Raw genomic sequence first — 23,522 nt, forward strand, 5'->3', positions numbered from 1 at the left:
GAAAGTGTGCTCTCTGAAACAGTGTTCTCTGAAAGAGTAGTCTCTGAAAGAGTGTTCTCTGAAAGAGTAGTCTCTGAAAGAGTGTTCTCTGAAAGAGTGCTCTCTGAAACAGTGCTCTCTGAAAGTGTGCTCTCTGAAAGAGTGTTCTCTGAAAGAGTGGTCTCTGAAAGAGTGTTCTCTGAAAGAGTTTTCTCTGAAAGTGTGTTCTCTGAAAGAGTGCTCTCTGAATGAGTGTTCTCTGAAAGAGTGTTCTCTGAAAGAGTGCTCTCTGAAACAGTGCTCTCTGAAAGTGTGCTCTCTGAAACAGTGTTCTCTGAAAGAGTAGTCTCTGAAAGAGTGTTCTCTGAAAGAGTAGTCTCTGAAAGAGTGTTCTCTGAAAGAGTGCTCTCTGAAACAGTGCTCTCTGAAAGTGTGCTCTCTGAAAGAGTGTTCTCTGAAAGAGTAGTCTCTGAAAGAGTGTTTTCTGAAAGAGTAGTCTCTGAAAGTGTGTTCTCTGAAAGAGTGCTCTCTGAATGAGTGTTCTCTGAAAGAGTGCTCTCTGAAAGAGTGCTCTCTGAAAGAGTGCTCTCTGAATGAGTGTTCTCTGAAAGAGTAGTCTCTGAAAGAGTGTTCTCTGAAAGAGTGCTCTCTGAATGAGTGTTCTCTGAAAGAGTGCTCTCTGAAAGAGTAGTCTCTGAAAGAGTGCTCTCTGAAAGAGTGCTCTCTGAATGAGTGTTCTCTGAAAGAGTGTTCTCTGAAAGAGTGCTCTCTGAATGAGTGTTCTCTGAAAGAGTGCTCTCTGAAAGAGTGCTCTCTGAATGAGTGTTCTCTGAAAGAGTGCTCTCTGAAAGAGTAGTCTCTGAATGAGTGTTCTCTGAAAGAGTGCTCTCTGAAAGAGTGTTCTCTGAAAGAGTGCTCTCTGAATGAGTGTTCTCTGAAAGAGTGCTCTCTGAAAGAGTGCTCTCTGAAAGAGTAGTCTCTGAAAGAGTGCTCTCTGAAAGAGTGCTCTCTGAATGAGTGTTCTCTGAAAGAGTGTTCTCTGAAAGAGTGCTCTCTGAATGAGTGTTCTCTGAAAGAGTGCTCTCTGAAAGAGTGCTCTCTGAATGAGTGTTCTCTGAAAGAGTGCTCTCTGAAAGAGTAGTCTCTGAATGAGTGTTCTCTGAAAGTGTGCTCTCTGAAAGAGTGTTCTCTGAAAGAGTAGTCTCTGAAAGAGTGTTTTCTGAAAGAGTAGTCTCTGAAAGTGTGTTCTCTGAAAGAGTGCTCTCTGAATGAGTGTTCTCTGAAAGAGTGTTCTCTGAAAGAGTGCTCTCTGAAACAGTGCTCTCTGAAAGTGTGCTCTCTGAAACAGTGTTCTCTGAAAGAGTAGTCTCTGAAAGAGTGTTCTCTGAAAGAGTAGTCTCTGAAAGAGTGTTCTCTGAAAGAGTGCTCTCTGAAACAGTGCTCTCTGAAAGTGTGCTCTCTGAAAGAGTGTTCTCTGAAAGAGTAGTCTCTGAAAGAGTGTTTTCTGAAAGAGTAGTCTCTGAAAGTGTGTTCTCTGAAAGAGTGCTCTCTGAATGAGTGTTCTCTGAAAGAGTGCTCTCTGAAAGAGTGCTCTCTGAAACAGTGTTCTCTGAAAGAGTAGTCTCTGAAAGAGTGTTCTCTGAAAGAGTAGTCTCTGAAAGTGTGTTCTCTGAAAGAGTGTTCTCTGAAAGAGTGCTCTCTGAAACAGTGCTCTCTGAAAGTGTGCTCTCTGAAACAGTGTTCTCTGAAAGAGTAGTCTCTGAAAGAGTGTTCTCTGAAAGAGTAGTCTCTGAAAGAGTGTTCTCTGAAAGAGTGCTCTCTGAAACAGTGCTCTCTGAAAGTGTGCTCTCTGAAAGAGTGTTCTCTGAAAGAGTAGTCTCTGAAAGAGTGTTTTCTGAAAGAGTAGTCTCTGAAAGTGTGTTCTCTGAAAGAGTGCTCTCTGAATGAGTGTTCTCTGAAAGAGTGTTCTCTGAAAGAGTGCTCTCTGAAACAGTGCTCTCTGAAAGTGTGCTCTCTGAAACAGTGTTCTCTGAAAGAGTAGTCTCTGAAAGAGTGTTCTCTGAAAGAGTAGTCTCTGAAAGAGTGTTCTCTGAAAGAGTGCTCTCTGAAACAGTGCTCTCTGAAAGAGTGCTCTCTGAAAGAGTGTTCTCTGAAAGAGTAGTCTCTGAAAGAGTGTTTTCTGAAAGAGTAGTCTCTGAAAGTGTGTTCTCTGAAAGAGTGCTCTCTGAATGAGTGTTCTCTGAAAGAGTGCTCTCTGAAAGAGTGCTCTCTGAAAGAGTGCTCTCTGAATGAGTGTTCTCTGAAAGAGTAGTCTCTGAAAGAGTGTTCTCTGAAAGAGTGCTCTCTGAATGAGTGTTCTCTGAAAGAGTGCTCTCTGAAAGAGTAGTCTCTGAAAGAGTGCTCTCTGAATGAGTGTTCTCTGAAAGAGTGTTCTCTGAAAGAGTGCTCTCTGAATGAGTGTTCTCTGAGAGAGTGCTCTCTGAAAGAGTGCTCTCTGAATGAGTGTTCTCTGAAAGAGTGCTGTCTGAAAGAGTAGTCTCTGAATGAGTGTTCTCTGAAAGAGTGCTCTCTGAAAGAGTGTTCTCTGAATGAGTGTTCTCTGAAAGAGTGTTCTCTGAAAGAGTGCTCTCTGAATGAGTGTTCTCTGAAAGAGTGCTCTCTGAAAGAGTGCTCTCTGAAAGAGTAGTCTCTGAAAGAGTGCTCTCTGAAAGAGTGCTCTCTGAATGAGTGTTCTCTGAAAGAGTGTTCTCTGAAAGAGTGCTCTCTGAATGAGTGTTCTCTGAAAGAGTTCTCTCTGAAAGAGTGCTCTCTGAATGAGTGTTCTCTGAAAGAGTGCTCTCTGAAAGAGTAGTCTCTGAATGAGTGTTCTCTGAAAGTGTGCTCTCTGAAAGAGTGTTCTCTGAAAGAGTAGTCTCTGAAAGAGTGTTTTCTGAAAGAGTATTCTCTGAAAGTGTGTTCTCTGAAAGAGTGCTCTCTGAATGAGTGTTCTCTGAAAGAGTGTTCTCTGAAAGAGTGCTCTCTGAAACAGTGCTCTCTGAAAGTGTGCTCTCTGAAACAGTGTTCTCTGAAAGAGTAGTCTCTGAAAGAGTGTTCTCTGAAAGAGTAGTCTCTGAAAGAGTGTTCTCTGAAAGAGTGCTCTCTGAAACAGTGCTCTCTGAAAGTGTGCTCTCTGAAAGAGTGTTCTCTGAAAGAGTAGTCTCTGAAAGAGTGTTTTCTGAAAGAGTAGTCTCTGAAAGTGTGTTCTCTGAAAGAGTGCTCTCTGAATGAGTGTTCTCTGAAAGAGTGCTCTCTGAAAGAGTGCTCTCTGAAAGAGTGCTCTCTGAATGAGTGTTCTCTGAAAGAGTGTTCTCTGAAAGAGTGCTCTCTGAATGAGTGTTCTCTGAAAGAGTGCTCTCTGAAAGAGTGCTCTCTGAATGAGTGTTCTCTGAAAGAGTGCTCTCTGAAAGAGTAGTCTCTGAAAGAGTGTTCTCTGAAAGAGTGCTCTCTGCACCGTACTGCACCTTACACATTAGCTTCGTAGTAAATAAGTGAAGTACAGAGCTGCAGGTTAAAGGGTTACAGTGTCCAGGACGTAGCTGTGAGTACCTGCGGAGGATGCGGTGGAGCAGCTGGTGTGGAAGCCGTTGTGTTGATGTGCGCTGAAGCCGTGCGACTCCGCAGGGAGGTGGACGCTGCTGATGTTCTGCTCCACTCTGTAATTATCCCCAAAGTGGAAGCAGCTCTGGAAGTTTCCTCGATAATCTGCCCAAACACAAACACAAGACGATAGCCTGAAAAACGTCCTCAGTAGATGTTTACAGTGTCTTGGTTGTACTGTAATACACTGTTACAGGTGAATTAGAAGGTTAAGCTGAGGTGGTCTTAGACCACAGCTGGTTGATGCACTGAACACTTTCAGTCGAAGTGGTTAATGCAAAAGCTCTGTGTAGACAAACTGTAGACTGCACCTTCAGTGCTCGGGAGGCTGTGGAAAGTGGAGTAGGGCTTGTGGTGTGGATGGAGCTGGTGCTGCGGAGTGGAGGGCATATTTTGCTGCTTCTCCACCAGAGCAGAGGGAGGAGACGGTGCCGTCTTCAGTGGACTGATTCCTGGAGACAGCAGAGAGCCGGATAACCTGATAAAGAGGGGGAGATGTAATTAACACTTATGCTGCATTTATATCATGGCTAACATATTCCATTGTTTTCAACGGAGCAGCGATGGAAAATTCTCCCACCACCAGCAGTAACAGTAGCACACAGACCCCAGCGGCCAGCAGAAGGTTCCGCCAAGAGTTCCATTATCCTAACTTTTGCAGTCAACCGTGGCAGAGGGATAAATTAGAGGATGAGTTTTTTTTGGGAGCCATTGACACTGAATGCCCAGGTACACTAAACAGTACAGGTGCACTAAACACATAAAACTAAAAGAGTACAGAGAATCCTCCTGACTTTTCCACTGCTAAAGCTCGCCGCTGATAGTCCATTTATGACATTTACCATGGCAATACTGAGTTGCGTATACATGCACTCAATACTTTGATCATAATCGGATTTCTGCCGTTATCCGATTATTCAAATAGTCACGTAAACACCATACGCCGATCTAGAAATCGGATTAAGAAACCTGATAAAGAGGCTTGATTTTAGCTCAGTGATCAGATTTCTCAGCGCGTGTGAACTCTTACTCTGCTTTCTTTCGGATTTCTCAGCCTGCGAATGTGCGAGATCGCATGGTGAACGTCGCGAGATGCAGCAAAACACTTTTGGAGAGGCACTGAAACCAAACATGAAATAAAGTTTTAAATATTTCCTAAATATAAATATAAAAGTTCAAACTATTTCATGGATATAAATATGAAGTTTGAGTTTTATGTTACGTTTACGGTTGTAAAGCAGAAATCTGATTACGGTCTGACTCGTAGACCCGGAGTTTCCCCATTATCTGATTACTCTAGTGCATGTGAACGCATTGACTGGATTACTGACGAATTCTACAGTTATCAGATTATTGAGTGCATGTAAATGAACTCACTGTCACGGCCGACTGCCGTTGCTGGTTGTGTACTGCTAAGAGGCTTGGAACGCCAATTTTAATGCCGACATGTAACACCTTGTCCTAACAGTAAGTTAAGTGATACTTTTTCGCACAAACGGGGAAATTCCACCTCCGCATTTAACCCATTCATAAAGTGAAACACCACATACACACGAGGGGGCAGTGAGCACACTTGCCCGGAGCGGTGGGCAGCCCTATCCGCAGCACCCGGGGAGCAGTTGGGGGTTAGGTGTCTTGCTCAAGGACACCTCAGTCATGGACTATCAGCTCTGGGGATCGAACCGGCGACCTTCCGGTCACAGGGCCAGTTCCCGAACCTCCAGCCCACAACTGCCCCCTAGGCAAACACTCAAATGTAGAATCACGCTACAAACTCGAAGTGTGCTTTACCTTCAATGTAACATATTTACATACCAGTAACTAATATTACTACAGTAATTAATATCAGTAACTAATGAAATAATAATGATGGTATTACTAACCAAAACTCAGCGGTGTGGTAATGTTCCTACAAACTGGCTAAATATGGTCAGTATATTGATACGTTAGACGAAGGATCATACTGCACTCTTCTCCACCTCATGGAGTTTTGGAGGTTTGACTAAGTTTTGACGAGGCGAAACCACAGTATTTTTTTGTGTGCACAGCAGGGCGTGTGGCATATCACACCGTGTCGCATCGCACTCTGGTGAGATTTTTTTTTTTATGTTCATTATTAAAGAATATATTAATTTGGATCAATTTAATGTTAATTATTTCTCACTTAGCTTACTGGTACATGCAGTAAAATTCCCTGGAAAGCTTCAAACCTGACAACATAATGTAAATCGAATCGAAATGTCTTTTATTATTAACTATGGTATTAATTATGCATTAGCCTCTTTCTGCAGCCCCTCTAGTTGCCAATACACTGCTAATTTGATATTTTTATTCTATATAATCTAATACCTTTTTCCCCATAACTAGGACTCTCTGTATGTGAAATGTGACTGTGTTGAGCTGCTAGCGAGCAATGATGGGGGGGGGTATGAACCCCCTGCTGTGAGAAACAATTCACGCCGCTCCACAATGATGGGCATTCTTCATATCTGCAGCGTTCTTCATATCAAACAATCCTGGACACCTTAAACAAACAGCACTTAAAAGCAATAAAAATACTTTTGTTATTTATTTATGTTTTCATAGCTGCTCGACCGACAGACTCTTCTTAGGCTCTCCAAGTCTTCCCAGGAGGGCCAGAAGAGAAGAGAGAAGAGGATAGATTAGGACTGAACCTCTTATGCTAAATTACAGGTTCTTTTATCTATCTGCACATCTGGACACCTTGCTGTATATATTTATATTTTATTTCTCTTATCACACATCTGGATACGCCACACCTGGACACTTTATTGAGGGACCATTATATGCACATCTTTATTCAGTAATGTCATTATATGCTGTTACCTACACCTCCTTGTACAGTCATTACCGCACTGGCTTTTTTATCTCAGGATTTACCTTATTGCAGACTTTTGTATATTTCTAGCTGTATATACGCCTGTAGATGGTTTTTTGTATATATTCTTCTTTTTATATTGTTTCACCTTTATTATTATAACTGTCCGGTGTTGTGTGACTGCTACTGGCTGCTAAATTTCCTTCGGCATCAATAAAGTATCTATCTATCTATCTATCTATCTATCTTTTAGAAATGGCAACTGGCTCGCTCACCCATCAAGACGGAAATCACTGCTGGTTTTGTCAATGACACAGGTTAGGTTCAATTGAAATACTAAACTATAGCCGAACAAGAATGGTAATGATCTTTTTAATATAAATCATATGCATAATTGCCATGTAGGAGGAAATAGCCGCTCGCTGCATGCCTCCGAATGCTGCTGGAATGCCTCAGCGGGGACAGGCCTACTTAATGCTGTGTTTGCTTCCTCTGTCGTGCTTCATACTTATCCCATCTTTGTCATAATAAAAATTTATGAGGCTGGTTTTGATCGCGTACAAGCCGTGTACTTTGCTCCAGATGGACTTTCAGAAAACATGCCTCTGACATGCTGTACATCGCCATGGCTCAAGGGGAAGCCCTGATGGCTTACCGATGCTCGCTGCACTGCGGCCGAATAAATAAAGCCTTTGTTAGTGCCATTAGATGCAGCTGTCACCAGCCTAGTCTTCGTAAATGCAAAGTAGAGCTGTTCCAGTGCGAAGCGTGATGCCAGCCGAGCGGGTCTGTTGAAGTCGCTGCTGCCCTAATGCGGAACTCCGAGCTCACGCATCAAAGAGTCACACTTAAGCATTTCAGAACAGAGCGGAAAACAAAAACAAACCCAATGAATTGCCTTTAAAAACAGAATTATCACAAACAGATGGCCACACCAAGAGCCCTGTAATAGTGACTGTAATGCTACAGCATTAGGTTATAAACAGCTCAGGATATGCACGAGAGGACAGGCGTACATTAAGAGAGGAAATGAAATAATTGGTCCCTCTTTGGTAACTGTGGAGTACTATGAAGGTATACAATGTATAAGATATGAACAAACCAGCTGAGAGCAGCAGAGATCCCATTTAAAGCAGTCACAATCAACTTTACATAGCCAAAACCACTGAAAGCAGCCAAGAACTAACAAAGCAGCCATAAGTTCACTTGAAACAGCCTCAATTTAACCCACAACTTAGTCAAAAACATAATCAAACTAACTTAAAGGAGCTACAATCTAATCTAATATTAATGCAATCATTAGCTAACTGGAATTATCCATAAGATCACTGCGTTTTCTCCCAGAATGAATTAAGTTCTATCAGAATTCTTGTGACACTTTATTTGGATGGTCCACTGTAGAGTCTTTGCAAATGCTCAAAGTAACATTCAACTAAATATCCATTAAATTTCACTGAACTTCAAGTTCGGTATAAAGGATTTTATTAAATCGATCCCAAACCCTAAACCTAACCCAACCTTAAACCCAAGGCTAAACCTACACCTACTCCCAACCCTAACCCTACCCATACTGTTGTTGATAAGAAAGTTTGTTAGTGATTTATGGATCTGTAGAGCATCTATGTCCCAATAAAGTGTGACCGTTATTGTTTTCCAGCCAGAAAGTCCCACCAGCACTTCAAATCCAGAAGAATCCGTGGTTCCCTCAGTCTGTTCTTTCAAAAACCTGCTCATTTAAGTCAATAAACCTTTTGCTTAATGTGATTTTAAGCTTGCCTGACTCTGGACCTCGAACCACAGGTGAGCAAGGCTGATTCTGACTTGACATACTGCTTACATAATGCATGTTAAATGTGTGAACTGTGAAGTGCCTCAGGTGGCTGTTTTCCTGATGCAGATAGAGTCAAAGGTGTTCCTGAGAACTGAGACTGCATCTCAAACATACTTTCCCTCTAGGAGAAAGGGGCCTATAAATCACAAGCCTGATCCCAAATTCACAAAGCTTCTCAGAGCATCTGAGAACATCTGAGATGTTCTTTCTGAACATAAACAGGTTCTTTCTTATCAGTTACTTTATCTTATTTGAAAATAGTTAAAGTGCTTTCTTTTCATTCTTACGCTCCTTTTTTACAAACTGAGACTCGCAGAGCAATCACTGTAACAAGGCTCACGTGTTGCCACTAAGGTATTACATGAATTGGGTCATTCTACAGAAACGTCCACTTTTCTATCTGTCCATAGGTGCCGCTGGTGTTACTGATCCTCATTGGCGTTACACATAATAAGGTGACACCAGAGACATTTTAATGAACAGAGCATCAAACCACATGTGGTAAATCATGGAACATCTACTAAAATATGTAAATTAATCCATTTGTATCTATTTTCATTTTGTATTTAAATCTCTGAGAACTGAAAGACTCAGTGGACTCACCATGAGCTTTTCTTCATAGATCCTCAGATAACAGGTCAAAGGAGGTTGAGGGACGTCATCGGCGTGACTTTTATTTCAAAATAAGAGATTTTTGTTACACCAGTGACACGACTCCTGGGGGACTTTTATTCTATATTTTTATTATATTTTATTATATTATTTATTTGGCTTTTGTTTTCTTTAGGTCATTTAAATCATATATTTCATAGTCACGTATGGATTATTTTAGCTAAAATGGCAGAAAAATGTGTTTTTTCCCCCAAAATACGGCCTCAGCCTTCACACATGACTGTGGGGGCGAGCTCTTCCGTGGTGCTTGGAGTTCTAGATAACTGACTTAAAAACCAATGTTGCTAAATTGAGGCTCAAGAAGGTGAAATTGTTAAATTAACATTGTTTTATTTGAAAATAAAAAGAAGTGACCCTAACGTTTTTAAGTGTAAGATATGTGTAAACGCTAGGGACACACAAACGGACATTTCTGTAGAATGACCCAAATACTAATGTACCCACTAAAGTAAATCATATGAAGTGCTAACGTGTATAAAATCATTACATTCAGCAGTTCCAGTCTTACAATACCAGCTCACAACACAATACGCTAGCCGGGAAAATTCCCTATGACATCAGTTCATCCATAACGTCTTTTTTCCACTGAAGCCAACTTTACATTCCACACAACCTTCATTTCATCACTAAAAACCATAAAACACCACACATTCTCTCACGGCGCTCTCATCTATGAGCGTGACTCACTCCTCTCTCCTCCCTTACAGCCACATGTCTCAGAGAGGCTGCTCTAAAGTGCCTGTCTAAAGTTTGGGAACACCCTGCCTTCTTTTGAATTTATCTTGAGTTGGATTTCTAATGTTACTTATTAAGATATGAAGTAAGAAAAACTAGGTTTAGTTATCATAACACAGCTTTGTGCTAATGTGCTGGGTGTGTTTACCTTCAGTACACAGCTTCACGTTCATCAAAGGTCTGACGAGCAAGTTTCGTCTAAATAATGATTTGACAGCTTTCTTTTCCAAACTATTGTTACATGGGAATGCCACCAAATAATTCAGTATTGGAGATGTAAGCAGTGTCATCCGGAATGGTGGGATGTGAAATGGTGCATTGTAAAATAAACTTATAGACTTATAAACTTATGATGTCATACAGTGGTGGTGACAGGACCCAGGGGTCACCATGTCTACAGCACAAATATAGCCATTTTATTTACTACTCAAACCCAACAGTGAACCTACATGTGACCGCTGAGTTATTAATGATGATAAAATAGCAGTAAATGTAAAAAAATGTTTTCTTTAGGGACTATTTTGCCTCACGATGCCCTGCATGTGCGTAATACATTTTAGACCAAAAGCTCATCTTTAAGCCATCATAAAACAATCCGGCAGGGTATAAATAACCACTTTATGTGTAAATCAATTTCAGAAAAAGTTGGGACAGTAGGTAAAATGCTAAATAGTAACAGAAAGCTGTGATTTACAGGAATACTTTGCCCCGTATGACTGAAAACAATACAAAGTCAAGATATTTTGTGTTTTATCTTAACAACTTGTTTTTTGTAAATGCACGTTCATTCTGAAATTGATGCCTGCAACACATTCCAAAAAGGTAGGAACAGGAGCAATTTAAGACTAGGAACATTGTAAAATCTTCAAAATACATCAAAGAGGTGATGCAATCATGCCTGGGTACAAAAAGAGCATGCAGGAATGGCCGAGTCCTTTATGAGCAAGCATGAGGCGAGGCTCGCTACTTGAACAACCTGAAAATAATGTTCCTCAGCCAGGGACTTTAGGTATTTCACACTCTACAGTGCATAATAACATCAAAAGATTCAGAGAATTGGGAGAAATCTCTGTGTGTCAAGGAAAAGGTTGAAAACCACAACTGAATGTCCATTATCTTCAATCCCTCAGACATTGCTGCATTAAAAAAAGGACGTCTTCTGTGATGGGTAACACCACATGGGCTCAGGAATACTTCAACAAACCGCTGTCATAAACAGTGTTCATTGCTGCTTCCACAAATGCAAGTTAAGGCTGTATTATGCACAGTGGAAGTCATATGTCAACAATGTCCAGAAACACTGCCGACTTCTCTGGGCTCAAGCTCATCTGAAATGGGCTGAAGCACAGTGGAAATGTGTATTGCGGTCTGATGAGTCAATCTTTCACACTGTTTATGGAAATAATGGACACTGTGTTATCCATGCCACAGAAGAAAAGGGCCATCCAAATTGTTACCAGCATAAAGTTCAAAAGCCAGCACCTGTCATGGTGTGTGAGGGGGTATTAGTGGGTTAACCTGCACGTCTTTGAAAGCATTAACACAGAACAGATTTTAGAGCAAAATGTGCTGCATTATAGACGATGTATTTCTCAAGATGGCAAGACCAAACCACAATCTGTACATGCTACAACAGCAGGGCTCCATAATCAGAGAGTTCAGGTGCTAGACTGGCCTGTGTCCCACAAAAATGTGTTATATTATTAAGCTCAAAGAACGACAATGAAGGCCCTGTATGGTTGCACAGCCGAAGGCTTGTATAACAGAAAAATGGCAAAAAATTAATAACCAGATCAGTTTGTGTCTTCAGTCTTCAAGCAAGGCTCTTAAAAGGAAAGGTGATGTATCTCAGTGTCAAACATGCTCCCGTCCCAACGTTTTTGGAAAGTGTTGCTGGCATCAAATTAGCAATGCCTGTACATTTACAAAAGAAAAAGAAGAAACATCACAAGACTAAACATCAAATATTGTGTTTTGCACCATTAATTATTGATTCCAAATAGGTCCAACAGGATTTACTAATCAATCCTTTCAACAACTACATTATTCAATACAAATGTTGAAATATCGGTTGAATTCCTCTTTATAAGCACATATTTTGACCCAATGGTTGTTCAAATACCTAAAAGGTTTGAGTTCTAATGTTTGCTGACGTCGTAACAAAGGGAGACGATGAGGGGGGTTTAGCTTTATTCCCAGAATTGGGCTTTTAAGAACTGTTCCGTCAATTTTGCTGTTTTCTATTTAACGTGCTAAGCTTTCGTAAAGCAACAAAGAAAACCTGCTCATTCATATTAAAAACCTTTTGAAAAGCTAGGTGTCCTCGGGCTTTCGACAGCCAGCGTTAGCAGACAAGCCCTTCTTCGAGTAGAGAGGGGCTGCAGTACTCTAGCGTGGGGCGTTCTGCCATGTGTTTCTGCGCAGCGGCCGCGTTTTCCCCCGGGAGCTGCTGTCAGCACAAACTCAGGAAACAGTTATACTGTTCATATTTTTACAAGCTGCCTCTATGTGCAGCTAAAGTGAATCAGGCTGTAATCAGTGGCAGCTGCGGCGCACTCAGGCTGCAGGAATGAGGGGAATCTTTCAGACGCTCGATTCATCTCTCCCCTCAGCTTTCACCGTCTGTGATCGTCGCCTCTATAGCACTTTGTTTTGTTCAGTCACGCCGGTCTCTGATCCCCGCCACAGCTTATCTGTCTCGGGAAGAGAGATCCGTCCGACCTTTGACCTCGGAGAGGATGTAGTCGATATAGGCGTGGTGGGGGTGCAGGGTGCCCAGTTTTATGCTGATCCCAGGCCAGTGGGGAGCTTCTTTTTAACAGGGCCCATATCTGACATTTTGCTTGCATTTATTTTTTCCCATGAGGTCCACTTGTTGTGTGGTTTATGTAGCGAAACGGTCATTAAATTCCTTTACGCATGACATTTTCCCAACTTCTCTTTATCTTTTACGATGAAACAGGCAGTTTTCATTACTATGCCTTTAAAACTGCGATATGTAAATGACCTTTCCTCTGATTGCCAGTCCTGCCTTGCGCCTCATTGGAAAAAAATGTCTTATTGCGCTTTCCTTTGTTTAGTATGTTACGCAAAAGCCGAACATATTAAACAGGAAACTGCTAAATTGAAGGAACATTTGATAAAACCAAAGTAGTGGTTGGATAGTGTAGTGGTTAACACCTCTGCCTTCTACGTTGTGGACTAGGGTTTAAGCCCCCTACACTCTACCAATAAGAGTCCTTGGGCAAGATGCCTAACACTGCCTTCGCCTACCTGTGTAAAATGATCAAAGTGTAAGTCGCTCTTGATAAGAGCGTCAGCCAAATGCCGTAAATGTAAATAAAACCCTCATCTTGGGAAAACAGCTAAAGTCCACTTGTTGGAGAGTCACACTCCTTATATTGTTAATGGGCAGAGATAAACCGTTGTACACTAAACAAATGGAACAATTTGTTTTTCACAAAACCAGTTCATTTAAAATGGGCTGGTTTTATAATTTGGCTCCCATATACTGTTCAGACTTTGTTTACAGACAACAGTGTGTAATCCGGTGTCAGAATCCATAGAAGCCAGAGATTAGAGATTATTTAACAGTGTGACACAGTTTGAGGCAAGTGGTGTAATGATTTAGGCATGCAGGTAGCACCAAGCTAATACTCACCAGTACAAGCCTCCATTACCTGCTAGCTTTAGAATTAGCCTTGTAGCTCCAAAACTCAAGAAGCACTCTGGATCTATCAGAGTATCAGGGAGGAGCATTGAGATGTGACATGCTCAGAGCAATGAGTGGAAATAAAGTAAATGAGTGTGTAGACACTCATTCAGAGTTTCTTCTGAAATGAAGGGCATTAATAGTGAGTTTGTCCTCCTTTGCTGCAGTAACAGCACCTACTCTTCTGGGAAGGCTTAATACTAGACGTTGGAACATTGCTTTAAGGATTTGATTGAGCATTAGTGAGGTCAGGTAATGATGTTAGATGGTCAGTTATTGGATGGAGCTCCATCACTCCAAAGAAACAGTTCCACTGCCCAACAGTCCAATGCTGGGGGGCTTTATACCCCTCTAGCATATGCTTGGCATTGGGCATGGTGACCATGGGCTCCTGTGCAGCTTCTCCAGAGCATCCCATACCACTGGTCATTGCTTTTCTATGGAAATTACACAAGCTGTGTGAGAAACTAAACGTCTGTCAATAGTGGTTGTAACTGTGTACCTTCTTCTGTCCTGTTGGTTCCACCCGAAGCTGCTTGAGACAACATCAAGAGTATGAAAGGCTGCGTCAAGGCAAACGGGAGCTGATTTGAAGAAAATGTTACATTTTCAAGTAAATTTTTTTGTTCACTGCCAAGTTCCATATGTGGGATTTTACAGTTTTTACATCTTGAGTACGTGAACGATACTAAAAATGAGGAAAACCCTTCTCGAGAAGGTGTGTCCAAACTTCTGACTGGGACTGTAGGCTTAGAGTTGGAAACTTGTTAGAAAGCTGAGGCTAAAAATGGTTAATATTCAGTATGCCGACAGTAGCAAGCTCGGTCTTCAGTTTAACTTTGATTCTAAGGGTAAAATGTTTCAGTGCCACATGCTAAAAGTAAGCTAAAGTCAAGAGAACATCTGTGAAGATTGCTGAACCGGTTCAAATGAGTCAGTCCTGACTCAGTCAGCTTAATTTGGTGAACGTGACTCCTCATGTGAACACGATTCTTTAGATACAGACTGTGAGCGAGAAAGAGAAGAAAGGAAAAAGAGGTGCTTTGATTCTGGCTCGGACAGTGAATATTAAAAGGCGTGCGAGGATCAAAGGGCTGGAGCGTAAAGACGAGCGTAACACAGAAAAAACAAGGCCCGCTAAAAGCGGATGGACAAGACAGAGACAGAAAATGAGAGTGAAACTGTGGTTTGAACTTGAGTCCATCACTGGAACAGCGTCATTCCTGAATCTCCTCTGGATGATGAAGTATCGCTGTTATTAAAGGCAGACTTTGGGCCAGACAGGTTTCCATGACAACCCTTTTCATTCCTGACCCCAGTGCAGAATCAAGTTCCAGTCTAAATCCCATATTTGATGGGCCATGGATATTACAGGTCATCCTGGAGCAAAGTGCTTTTCCCCTTACCTCAAGACATGTTGGGTGTCTGAAGTTTGCTTTTTCACTTTGGTACTGGAGCTACAAGGCTAATGTTGATAACAAGCAATATTCCCCAAGCCTATTCTTCTCCAGTTAGTTTAGTGCATACTGTTAACTGGACACTTGCCTTAAACGATGTGAAGTTGTTAAGTAACCACTAAGATACTTGCTTATGGTGTCTCTGACACGGTTACTGCTGCCTATAAAAATGGACAAAAGTACAGACAAAGCAATGCATGCTTTTATTTCTTTTCTTCTGATAAGACGGCTCAGCGCTATGGGTCTGAAAGGATGTGTAGCTGTCCAGAAGAACCTCACTGAGAGAAGGATATGGACGCATGAAACAAAGAAGCTGCTGGTGTTTATAAAACAATGAACTGCCCACCCCAAAGCCCAGATGTTTGAGATTACATGGAACGTGAAAAGCAGCAAATGCAACCAACTTCTAAGACTGAACTGAAAGCGAACTGAAAGCAAGTCTAGCAAAAAGAACGGAAGGAGATCCGACGCGTGGAGCAAAACCAGATTGCTCCACTTTTTTCAAGCTGAAGATTCATGAGGATGATATCCCTGTTGCTCATTCATCTTGCCTCACCTGTCGGACGACGCTCCGCTGGGGCTGTGTGTGTGCACATGAACGAGAGAGGGACGTTAAGCCTCTCTGGCAGATGGGCGGGACGCCCCAGGCTTGGCGCTGGGAATGGCTCTGCTTCTGGTTAGTGCTCTAAAGCCATGAGGAACACTGGGGCTTTACTTTGCGAGCTCAGCTCCGAGCCAGCCCAGAAAATCAGCTTATACGATCTGAGAGGACACTGCAGGCTGCGTTCACAGTGCTACTGTTCACATCGGGGCTTAGGTTTGGAATCCTTAGAGCTGTGACATATTTGCGTTATGGAACAGTTGGAAGACACATTTGTAAATGGAACAGTTGGAAACTTACCTCAGAAAACAAGAACAATGCATTAGTCATTCTGCAGTGGGTCATTTTGGTCAGAGATTAGCCCTTCACTGGCCCATGCAAGGTTTGACACTTTATTTCCTCACTCTCACAACCACAGAAGTAACACAGCAGATTCGTTATAGTCACTGAAAAATTCATAGAGGACACTGAATAATTACTAGTAGATAATAAATCAGTCTTAGTAGTTAAGGAAGAATTTATAGCAGTTACCAAATAGTAAGTTTTAAGATTAAAAACTGACTAGCGTCCAAGGCCTAAAGGGAAAAACAGCACATTTTAATCTGTCAAGGAAGTTTTAATTGATCAGATCAAAATTCTGTTTAAAAAATGCCAGAAACCCATATTTATCACACACACATATATATACATATATATATATTTATGTGTGTGTGTGTGTGTGTGTGTGTGTGTGTGTGTGTGTGTGTGTGTGTGTGATATATTGTGCTGTTTTTTGTACTTACACTGATATTTGCCACCGTTTGGTGGAGTGCCCAAACTTTTGCATACGACTGTAGGTATTTAAAATGTTAAGTAACGTCCTCTAGGCCTGCATTGTATATGAGTTTTGAATCTAATGGTCTTCTGTTCTTTTCTAAGTACAGGGAAATATGTTAGTATTACTGTCCATGTTACCGTACAGATATGGCAAATAAAGATAAGGAATATTCCTTTCATTTTTCTTTATCTGTGCCTACATGATGATGACAGTTGTATTTTATGTGCATGGACATGTGTGCGCCTGTGCATATAATGCAAAAAATCAGTGCAACAACAGTCTACACACAGTCTAGTGTACCATGGTGGCTAGGGTTAAACTGTTTTCTACTTAAAAATGTCATCAAGAAATAAAAGCTTTTAATACGGAAGTGCTTTGGGCAGCTTTAACAACATAGCCAGCTCTTCTCCCACATGCACGTGCTGTACTTACTTGCAGTTATAGCATAAATACAAAGCTATTGATGTTTTGATTTTATTTTGTTGTGTTTTTTGTGCCTTAAATGTACTTTTTACTTGTTTTTATCTTGTTTTGCAAGAGATGATTAATCTCAATGTCACCACCTCGGTTAAACAAAACTTCAATAAAACAAACAAACCAATATTTATGTATATAGACAAAGGAACCTGATCCTCAAAGTTGAATCTGGGCCTGTTCCTCATGGACCACAAGCCTGGTTTCAAGCACCATTAGACTAGGATTAAAATAAACACTTTGTGGAATTACATTACAACAAGTGATCCACATGACGAGCAAATGAACCAGAAAGAAAGAGGTAAAAAGGTCCAACAGCACCCATTCAGCCCTGGAGCCGCATGGACCAGAAGCCGTGCACTGGAGCTTTTCTGTAACGGAGCTTTAGAGCATTAAGCAATTCTCCAACTTAAAACTCCACACGCCTCGGATCGCGAGATGTATTTTCACTGGCATATTTTTAATATTAGCTTCAGAAAGTGACGCTGGTATTTACAAAGTAAAAGGAGTCTAAATGGGCCATTTCAGCCAGGGTAAACACATTTAGCAATGAGGTCAGCGGCTGCAGCGGCGGAGCCGGGCGCGTTAGATAATTTTGTCAAAATGTTTAATGTCCTGCTAAACCGTTTGGGAAAAACAAGTGCGGCTGCCTCTGTTGACTTTGGCAGAGGCGTGTATACTCTAGGCTTTAAACATGTAAATCAAAATGCTCCATCTTCAGGAAAATGTAAGTAGACGTTTCATACCTGGCTCGTTGTAGGTCCTGGCAAAGACGTGCCATAAGACGGGCGGGATAAAGCATCGCTATGTGTGAACGAGCGTCCACGTTTTGATTAGGTTCCCCCGATCTAATGACACGGGCAAATAAGAGGGTAGCAGATTTTCCTAAACGGCGCTGTCATCACTTCTCTATAGGCAGGTGCTGCTACTATGAGGACTTTTCAGTGGGTGGGCAAAAAAGGCAGGCAGCCGTGATGGAGTTGATTAGCTACGGGCTAGGGCAAGGCCCATTTTCTGTTTAAACCTGCTAACATCTCTTCTTCCATTTAACTTGTTGAAGTATTCCTCACTCAAACCTCATTGAAACAAGTGGAGAAAATATACAGGAAATGCAGATACTAAACGTTCAATTTGTGTCAATAGAGAAGATATTTTATTACGGTTTGAATTTGATGAAAGTGATGGATGTGCACACAGTCCAGCTCTCAATCCTTTTTGGCCACACTTTTTTACTTTTTTTTGATGTGAAAACGAAAAACAGAAAAGTGCAGACTTGAACCTGTCATTTCAGAATATAAGCCAACTGTAAATAAAAATTGATATCAGTTATTATTTAAGCAGTAGAACCCGAGAGGGAGTGTGTTATCGTGAAATCCCATCCCATAGATCATCACAGCCGTGATGTTATTGGTGATAACTCCCTCCTCGAGTGCTCTACTGCTTTAATACAGTTAAATAAATACAGTAAGAAGTTAATAAACTGGCCGTGAACGCGGCGTTTAATATGTTTTAATGTTCAGTTCCTTCACCAAATTATAGCTCCTTAACCAGCAGCTTGTTGCTACGTCAGAGTAACGAGCTCCACCCACTCGCTGCTCAGCCTGCTGCAAGCCTCACCTTTTGAAAACACGGACTGAGTCATAAAACTGACCCAATATCAGGTTCAGCTCAGTTTGGTCAGTTTCTCCAGATCAGTATTAATGTTGTTTTGTTCCAGCCGGTCTGTAAAGCTTCTTACAGCCCGTTTATTCTGCCGAATGGTGTTGGGTTCATTTCTGGCTGATTCCAGGTTGTTCAGCTGATCTTCTGTCACAGCTGCCGACTGAAAAGCTGCTCAGTGGTGACGGCAGTTTGGGAATTTAGTGTCGTTTCATCTTCAGAGTCGGACCAAATCGGCTGTCGGTCAGATGTGATCTTAACAGTGTCCGTTTTCTGTTTGTGGCAAAGTGAGAAGTAAAAACGTTCAAATGGCTCGAGCGTCTCCTACAGCTGGCAAAGTGGTTGCTTAGCAACGGCGTCTCATGATGTTATGGTGAAATAACAGCACAGTTAGAACACTTCTCAACCAATCAGCTTGTGTGGCCGGAACTAACCGCTGAGTACACATATTGTAAATGTTGAATTTATAGTAAATTTCCAATAATATTCTATACTGTTAAAAAGTTGTCCACAATCTACTGTTCATGGAAGTCCATTATGTGAAGACTGTGGAAGATTTTCCATTTTACACAGAAGGCCTCAGTCCTGGGTATATCCAGAGGCTTTTCTAAGCGGCACTTTGCCGTCATGACCTTGGATCTAATGTCGTTTGGTGTTACATGAGTATCCTCTCTGCTGGCTGAGCTCAAACCTCGTTTTTCTCCAAGCAGCGGTAATTGTTAGCTGAGCTCTAAAACCGCTGGCTAATTGTCTGGAGCTGTTTCTCTGTGTGCTGGAAAAACAGCCCACCTTCCAGAGCGCTCTTAAAGAGCTGCAGAACATGACAGCTCGCACTGGCCCAGCTCATTTCATGCCCGCTGCAGTGTTTATGCTGGAAACTGACCTATCCACTGCTGCTTACATACAGATCATATGCAATCACATCAGCACCGGTGTAAAACCTTACAAAGTGGACTGGCCCACACCCATATGAAGCCATGGGGCTGTAGTTTGGTCTGAAATATATTCTCAATATATAATTGAGTATAAGTTCTTTTTTTTTTCAAATAATATTACATCATTTATATTTGTCATTTGCACACACAGTTGTATGCACAGACATTAGACATACGAACATTAGATACAAGATAATCTACTCATACAAGGAGAAAGGAAAGTCAAAGGGGAAATTGCAAAAAGGATTGAAAGCTTCAAAGAAAATGTGGCTCCTAACAACCACCTGGAAGACCTGGTAGACACCAAAACTGCCCCCATCAGGTAAACAGCACTTAAAGCTTTGATCTCTGAGAGAGAGGAAAAGATCAAGCTGCTTCAGATCTGAAAACATCCACAGGTGTTTCTGTCCATCCATCCACTGTGAGAAGACCACTCAGCGCTGTGGGTCTGAAAGTACGTGTAGCTGATCAAGAAGAACCTCGCTGAGAAAAGGAGACGGACACATCAAACAAAGAAGCTGAACAGTGGACTGACCACCCCAGAGTCCAGGCCTCAGCACCACTGAATGGGTTTGATTACTTCAGAAAGTTATCAACCAGCTTCTAAGACTGAACTTTGGAGGCGTGTCTGCAGATACTTTGAGGAACTAAAAGTGAGGGTCCTGAAAAGAATGGAAGCTGGAATAAAGGTAAAGAGTGACAGACTGAACACAGAAAAATGTATTTAATATACTAAGTTGTTGATGATTTACTGCATGCAGATATGTTTAATGTTCTTTCTCCTGCCACTGAAAAATTAACAACTTGTTCTTAACAGCTGTTTTAATTGGAAATCAAACGGACATATGAGCTAAAGCACCAACACTTTGGTTTCAAAGTAATTTAGACCGTTTCCCTTCATGAGCCTTTTGTGTAATGCACTCTGAAGTTATGATGTTTTGCTCTGACAGCAACTCATGCTGCAGTTCACATGCTACATCTCTTACGTCTTAAAAGTGAGGGAAAACAAAACAGATCTTTGAAATCTGCTTGAAATCTAAACTAACACAGATGTTCTACTATAAACACCATCATTCTCCATCAAACTCCAGCATTCATCAGCAAACACTTATTCTTCAGCAAACACCAGCATTCTCCATCAAACTCCAGCATTGATCAGCAAACACTGTTATTCTCCAGCAAACACCAGCATTCGCCATCAAACTCCAGCGTTGATCAGCAAACACTGTTATTCTCCAGCAAACACCAGCATTCTCCATTAAACTCCAGCATTCATCAGCAAATACATTCTCCAGCAAACACCAACATTCTCCATCAAACTCCAGTATTCATCAGCAAACACTGTTATCCTCCAGCAAACACCACCATTCTCCATCAAACTCCAGCATTCGCCATCAAACACTGTTATTGTCCAGCAAACACCAGCATTCTCCATCAAACTCCAGCATTCATCACCAAACACTGTCATTCTCCAGCAAACACCAACATTCTCCATCAAACTCCAGTATTCATCAGCAAACACTGTTATCCTCCAGCAAACACCACCATTCTCCATCAAACTCCAGCATTCGCCATCAAACACTGTTATTGTCCAGCAAACACCAGCATTCTCCATCAAACTCCAGCATTCATCACCAAACACTGTCATTCTCCAGCAAACACCAGCATTCTCCATCAAACTCCAGCATTCGTCAACAAACACTGTTATCCTCCAGCAAACACCAGCATTCTCCATCAAACTCCAGCATTCTTCAGCAAACACTGTTATTCTCCAGCAAACACCAGTATTCTCCATTAAACTCCAGCATTCATCAGCAAATACATTCTCCAGCAAACACCAACATTCTCCATCAAACTCCAGTATTCATCAGCAAACACTGATATTCTCCAGCAAACACCAACATTCTCCATCAAACTCCAGCATTCATCAGCAAACACTGATATTCTCCAGCAAACACCAGCATTCTTCATCAAACTCCAGTATTCGTCAGCAAACACTGTTATTCTCCAGCAAACACCAACATTCTCCATCAACCTCCAGCATTCATCAGCAAACACTGATATTCTCCAGCAAACACCAGCATTCTCCATCAAACTCCAGTATTCATCAGCAAACACTGATATTCTCCAGCAAACACCAACATTCTTCATCAAACACCAACATTCTTCATCAAACACCAGCATTCGCCATCAAACATGTTCAATATCCACTAAAAACACTAAAAAAAAAATTTTCAGCAAGTCTCATCCTCCAATTCCAACATTCTCCAGCATATACCAAAATTCTCCAACAACACCATTCACAACTTTATATCAGCATTCCTCAACAAACATAATTTTACAACCAATCCCAACATTCTCCAAGAAATACCAACAATAAATCTCAAACAATCTCCAACATAAATTTATACAGTAAATCATCTCATCTTTTACGTACTACGAAGTTGATGTTCTGCTCTGACAGCAACTCATGCAACAGTTCACATGCTACATCTTTTACATAAAGAAGTGAGGGAAAACTTGATCTTCCATGATGTGGTCCCTTTTAGCAACAAAAAAACAGATCTTAGAAATCTCCTTATATATAAAGCATATCATAATATCAAAGCAATATCAAAATGCATTCTGTTACGTTCCACTAGGGGGGCTTTGAAAGTAGAAATGTGCCCTTTGGACTCAAAAAGGAAAAACATCAGAAAGCCTGTGTTTTAGGGGCTCACTCTGCTCTGCTATTATGTCAATCATGCTAACAGTTGAACATTGTTTAAAACCTCATGAACAATTCACTCTTCCCGAAAGTTGCTGTAATTTGTAGATTTAGCTAACAATGGGTTATTGCCTTAAATTATGATAAAGAGCAGAAATGCCCCGTTCAAATCTGTTTCCCCTAAATGTTTAAAGAGAACAGATGTATTTACACCAATCTCTCTCTCTGCTCCACTCTCTCTCTCTCTCTCGCACTCTGTCTCTCTCTGCACTTACTCTCCCCCTTTTTTCTTGCTTGTTCGTTCCAGCATTTTTGTTTGTTACTGTACACACAACGCTTCTTGATGACACATTGGATTTGCAGCTCAGCTTTGTGGCTCCTGAGGGAAATCAGGGGGTTTTAATAGGAACCATGCCTGCAACCAGCGAGCAGTTCAGGACATATTGGGCCTTGCTGTATCCCTGCTCTGGTAACTGCAGGACACAGACAAACAGAAAAGCGTTGTAGGATCTTTTTTCGGAGCTCGGTCCCTCCTTAATTAAACACGACTGACATCTCCAAGCCGAGCTAGAGCCGGCACTCTGCAGTTTATGTTGTGTCAAAGTGACATTGGTTTAATCTGGATTGGCTGGATAAATACACAGTGCAGTGGACAGTGCAAAAGAAAGAGAGCTGGCCTGTGTGGTTAAAGGCAGGGGGAGGGCGGTGTGTGTGTTATTGGGTGGGTGGACGCTTAGGTAACGTTACAATTAAAACAAACACACAGGGTAGACACGGAAAAAAAACAGGTCGGTGCTCTGAATGCTAAATAAATCGTATGTGTAAAGTCAATATACTAAGCGAATGAAAAGAACATAAATTTGTACAGTACATCATCGCAAAAAGGCCTGTAGTGAGAAAAGTTTCTGCTTTGCCAAAACTACGAACCTCTGCCCAACATCACTGAGGTACATATACTCACATATTATACCATGTCACTTACAAGAACGCTGTGGCTCTGCTTTTCCCTGAAAGCTTTCATTTTGATTGAGTTCAATTTGTGGGGGTGCTGCAGTCTTTCCTGTAACCCAGCATTCTCCAACAAACACCAACATTCTCCAACACATTTATTCTTCAAAGAATATTGTTCTTCAACCAATTCCAGCATTCTTTAACACCACTATTCACCACCAAACACCATCATTCTTCAGCAAACATTGTTCTCCAACAAATGTCGGAAAACCCCAACCACTATCACTTCTTCAACACCATCCTTCTCCTCCAAACACTGTTCTCCATCAGACATTAACAGTTTTCCATCAAAGACCAGCATTCGTCAGCAAACACTGTTATTCTCCAGCAAACACCAGCATTCGCCAAACATGTAATAACCACCAAACCTCATCCTCCAATTCCAACATTCTCCAACAAATACCACCATTCTCTAACAAATGAGGTTTGTTATCCAACAAACCTCATTTTCCAACAA

The 23,522-nt window shown here is 41.5% G+C and overlaps 1 protein-coding gene across 1 annotated transcript in view; it reads right to left on the bottom strand.

Annotated features, from left to right (window-relative positions):
- The window catches only part of LOC108439403 (zinc finger protein GLIS1), a 174,146-nt gene that overhangs the window by 6,644 nt on the left and 143,980 nt on the right, over positions 1-23,522 (bottom strand). The window contains exons 11-12 of the mRNA XM_037535729.1: positions 3,927-4,093; positions 3,565-3,720 (exon numbers count right to left, since the gene is read on the bottom strand). Of these exons, the coding sequence (XP_037391626.1) occupies positions 3,565-3,720; positions 3,927-4,093 (323 nt within the window). The remainder of the gene's footprint in view (positions 1-3,564; positions 3,721-3,926; positions 4,094-23,522) is intronic.

This window comes from Pygocentrus nattereri, chromosome 28 (assembly GCF_015220715.1).
Source record: "Pygocentrus nattereri isolate fPygNat1 chromosome 28, fPygNat1.pri, whole genome shotgun sequence".
In the NCBI taxonomy this organism is placed as follows: Eukaryota; Metazoa; Chordata; class Actinopteri; order Characiformes; family Serrasalmidae; genus Pygocentrus; species Pygocentrus nattereri.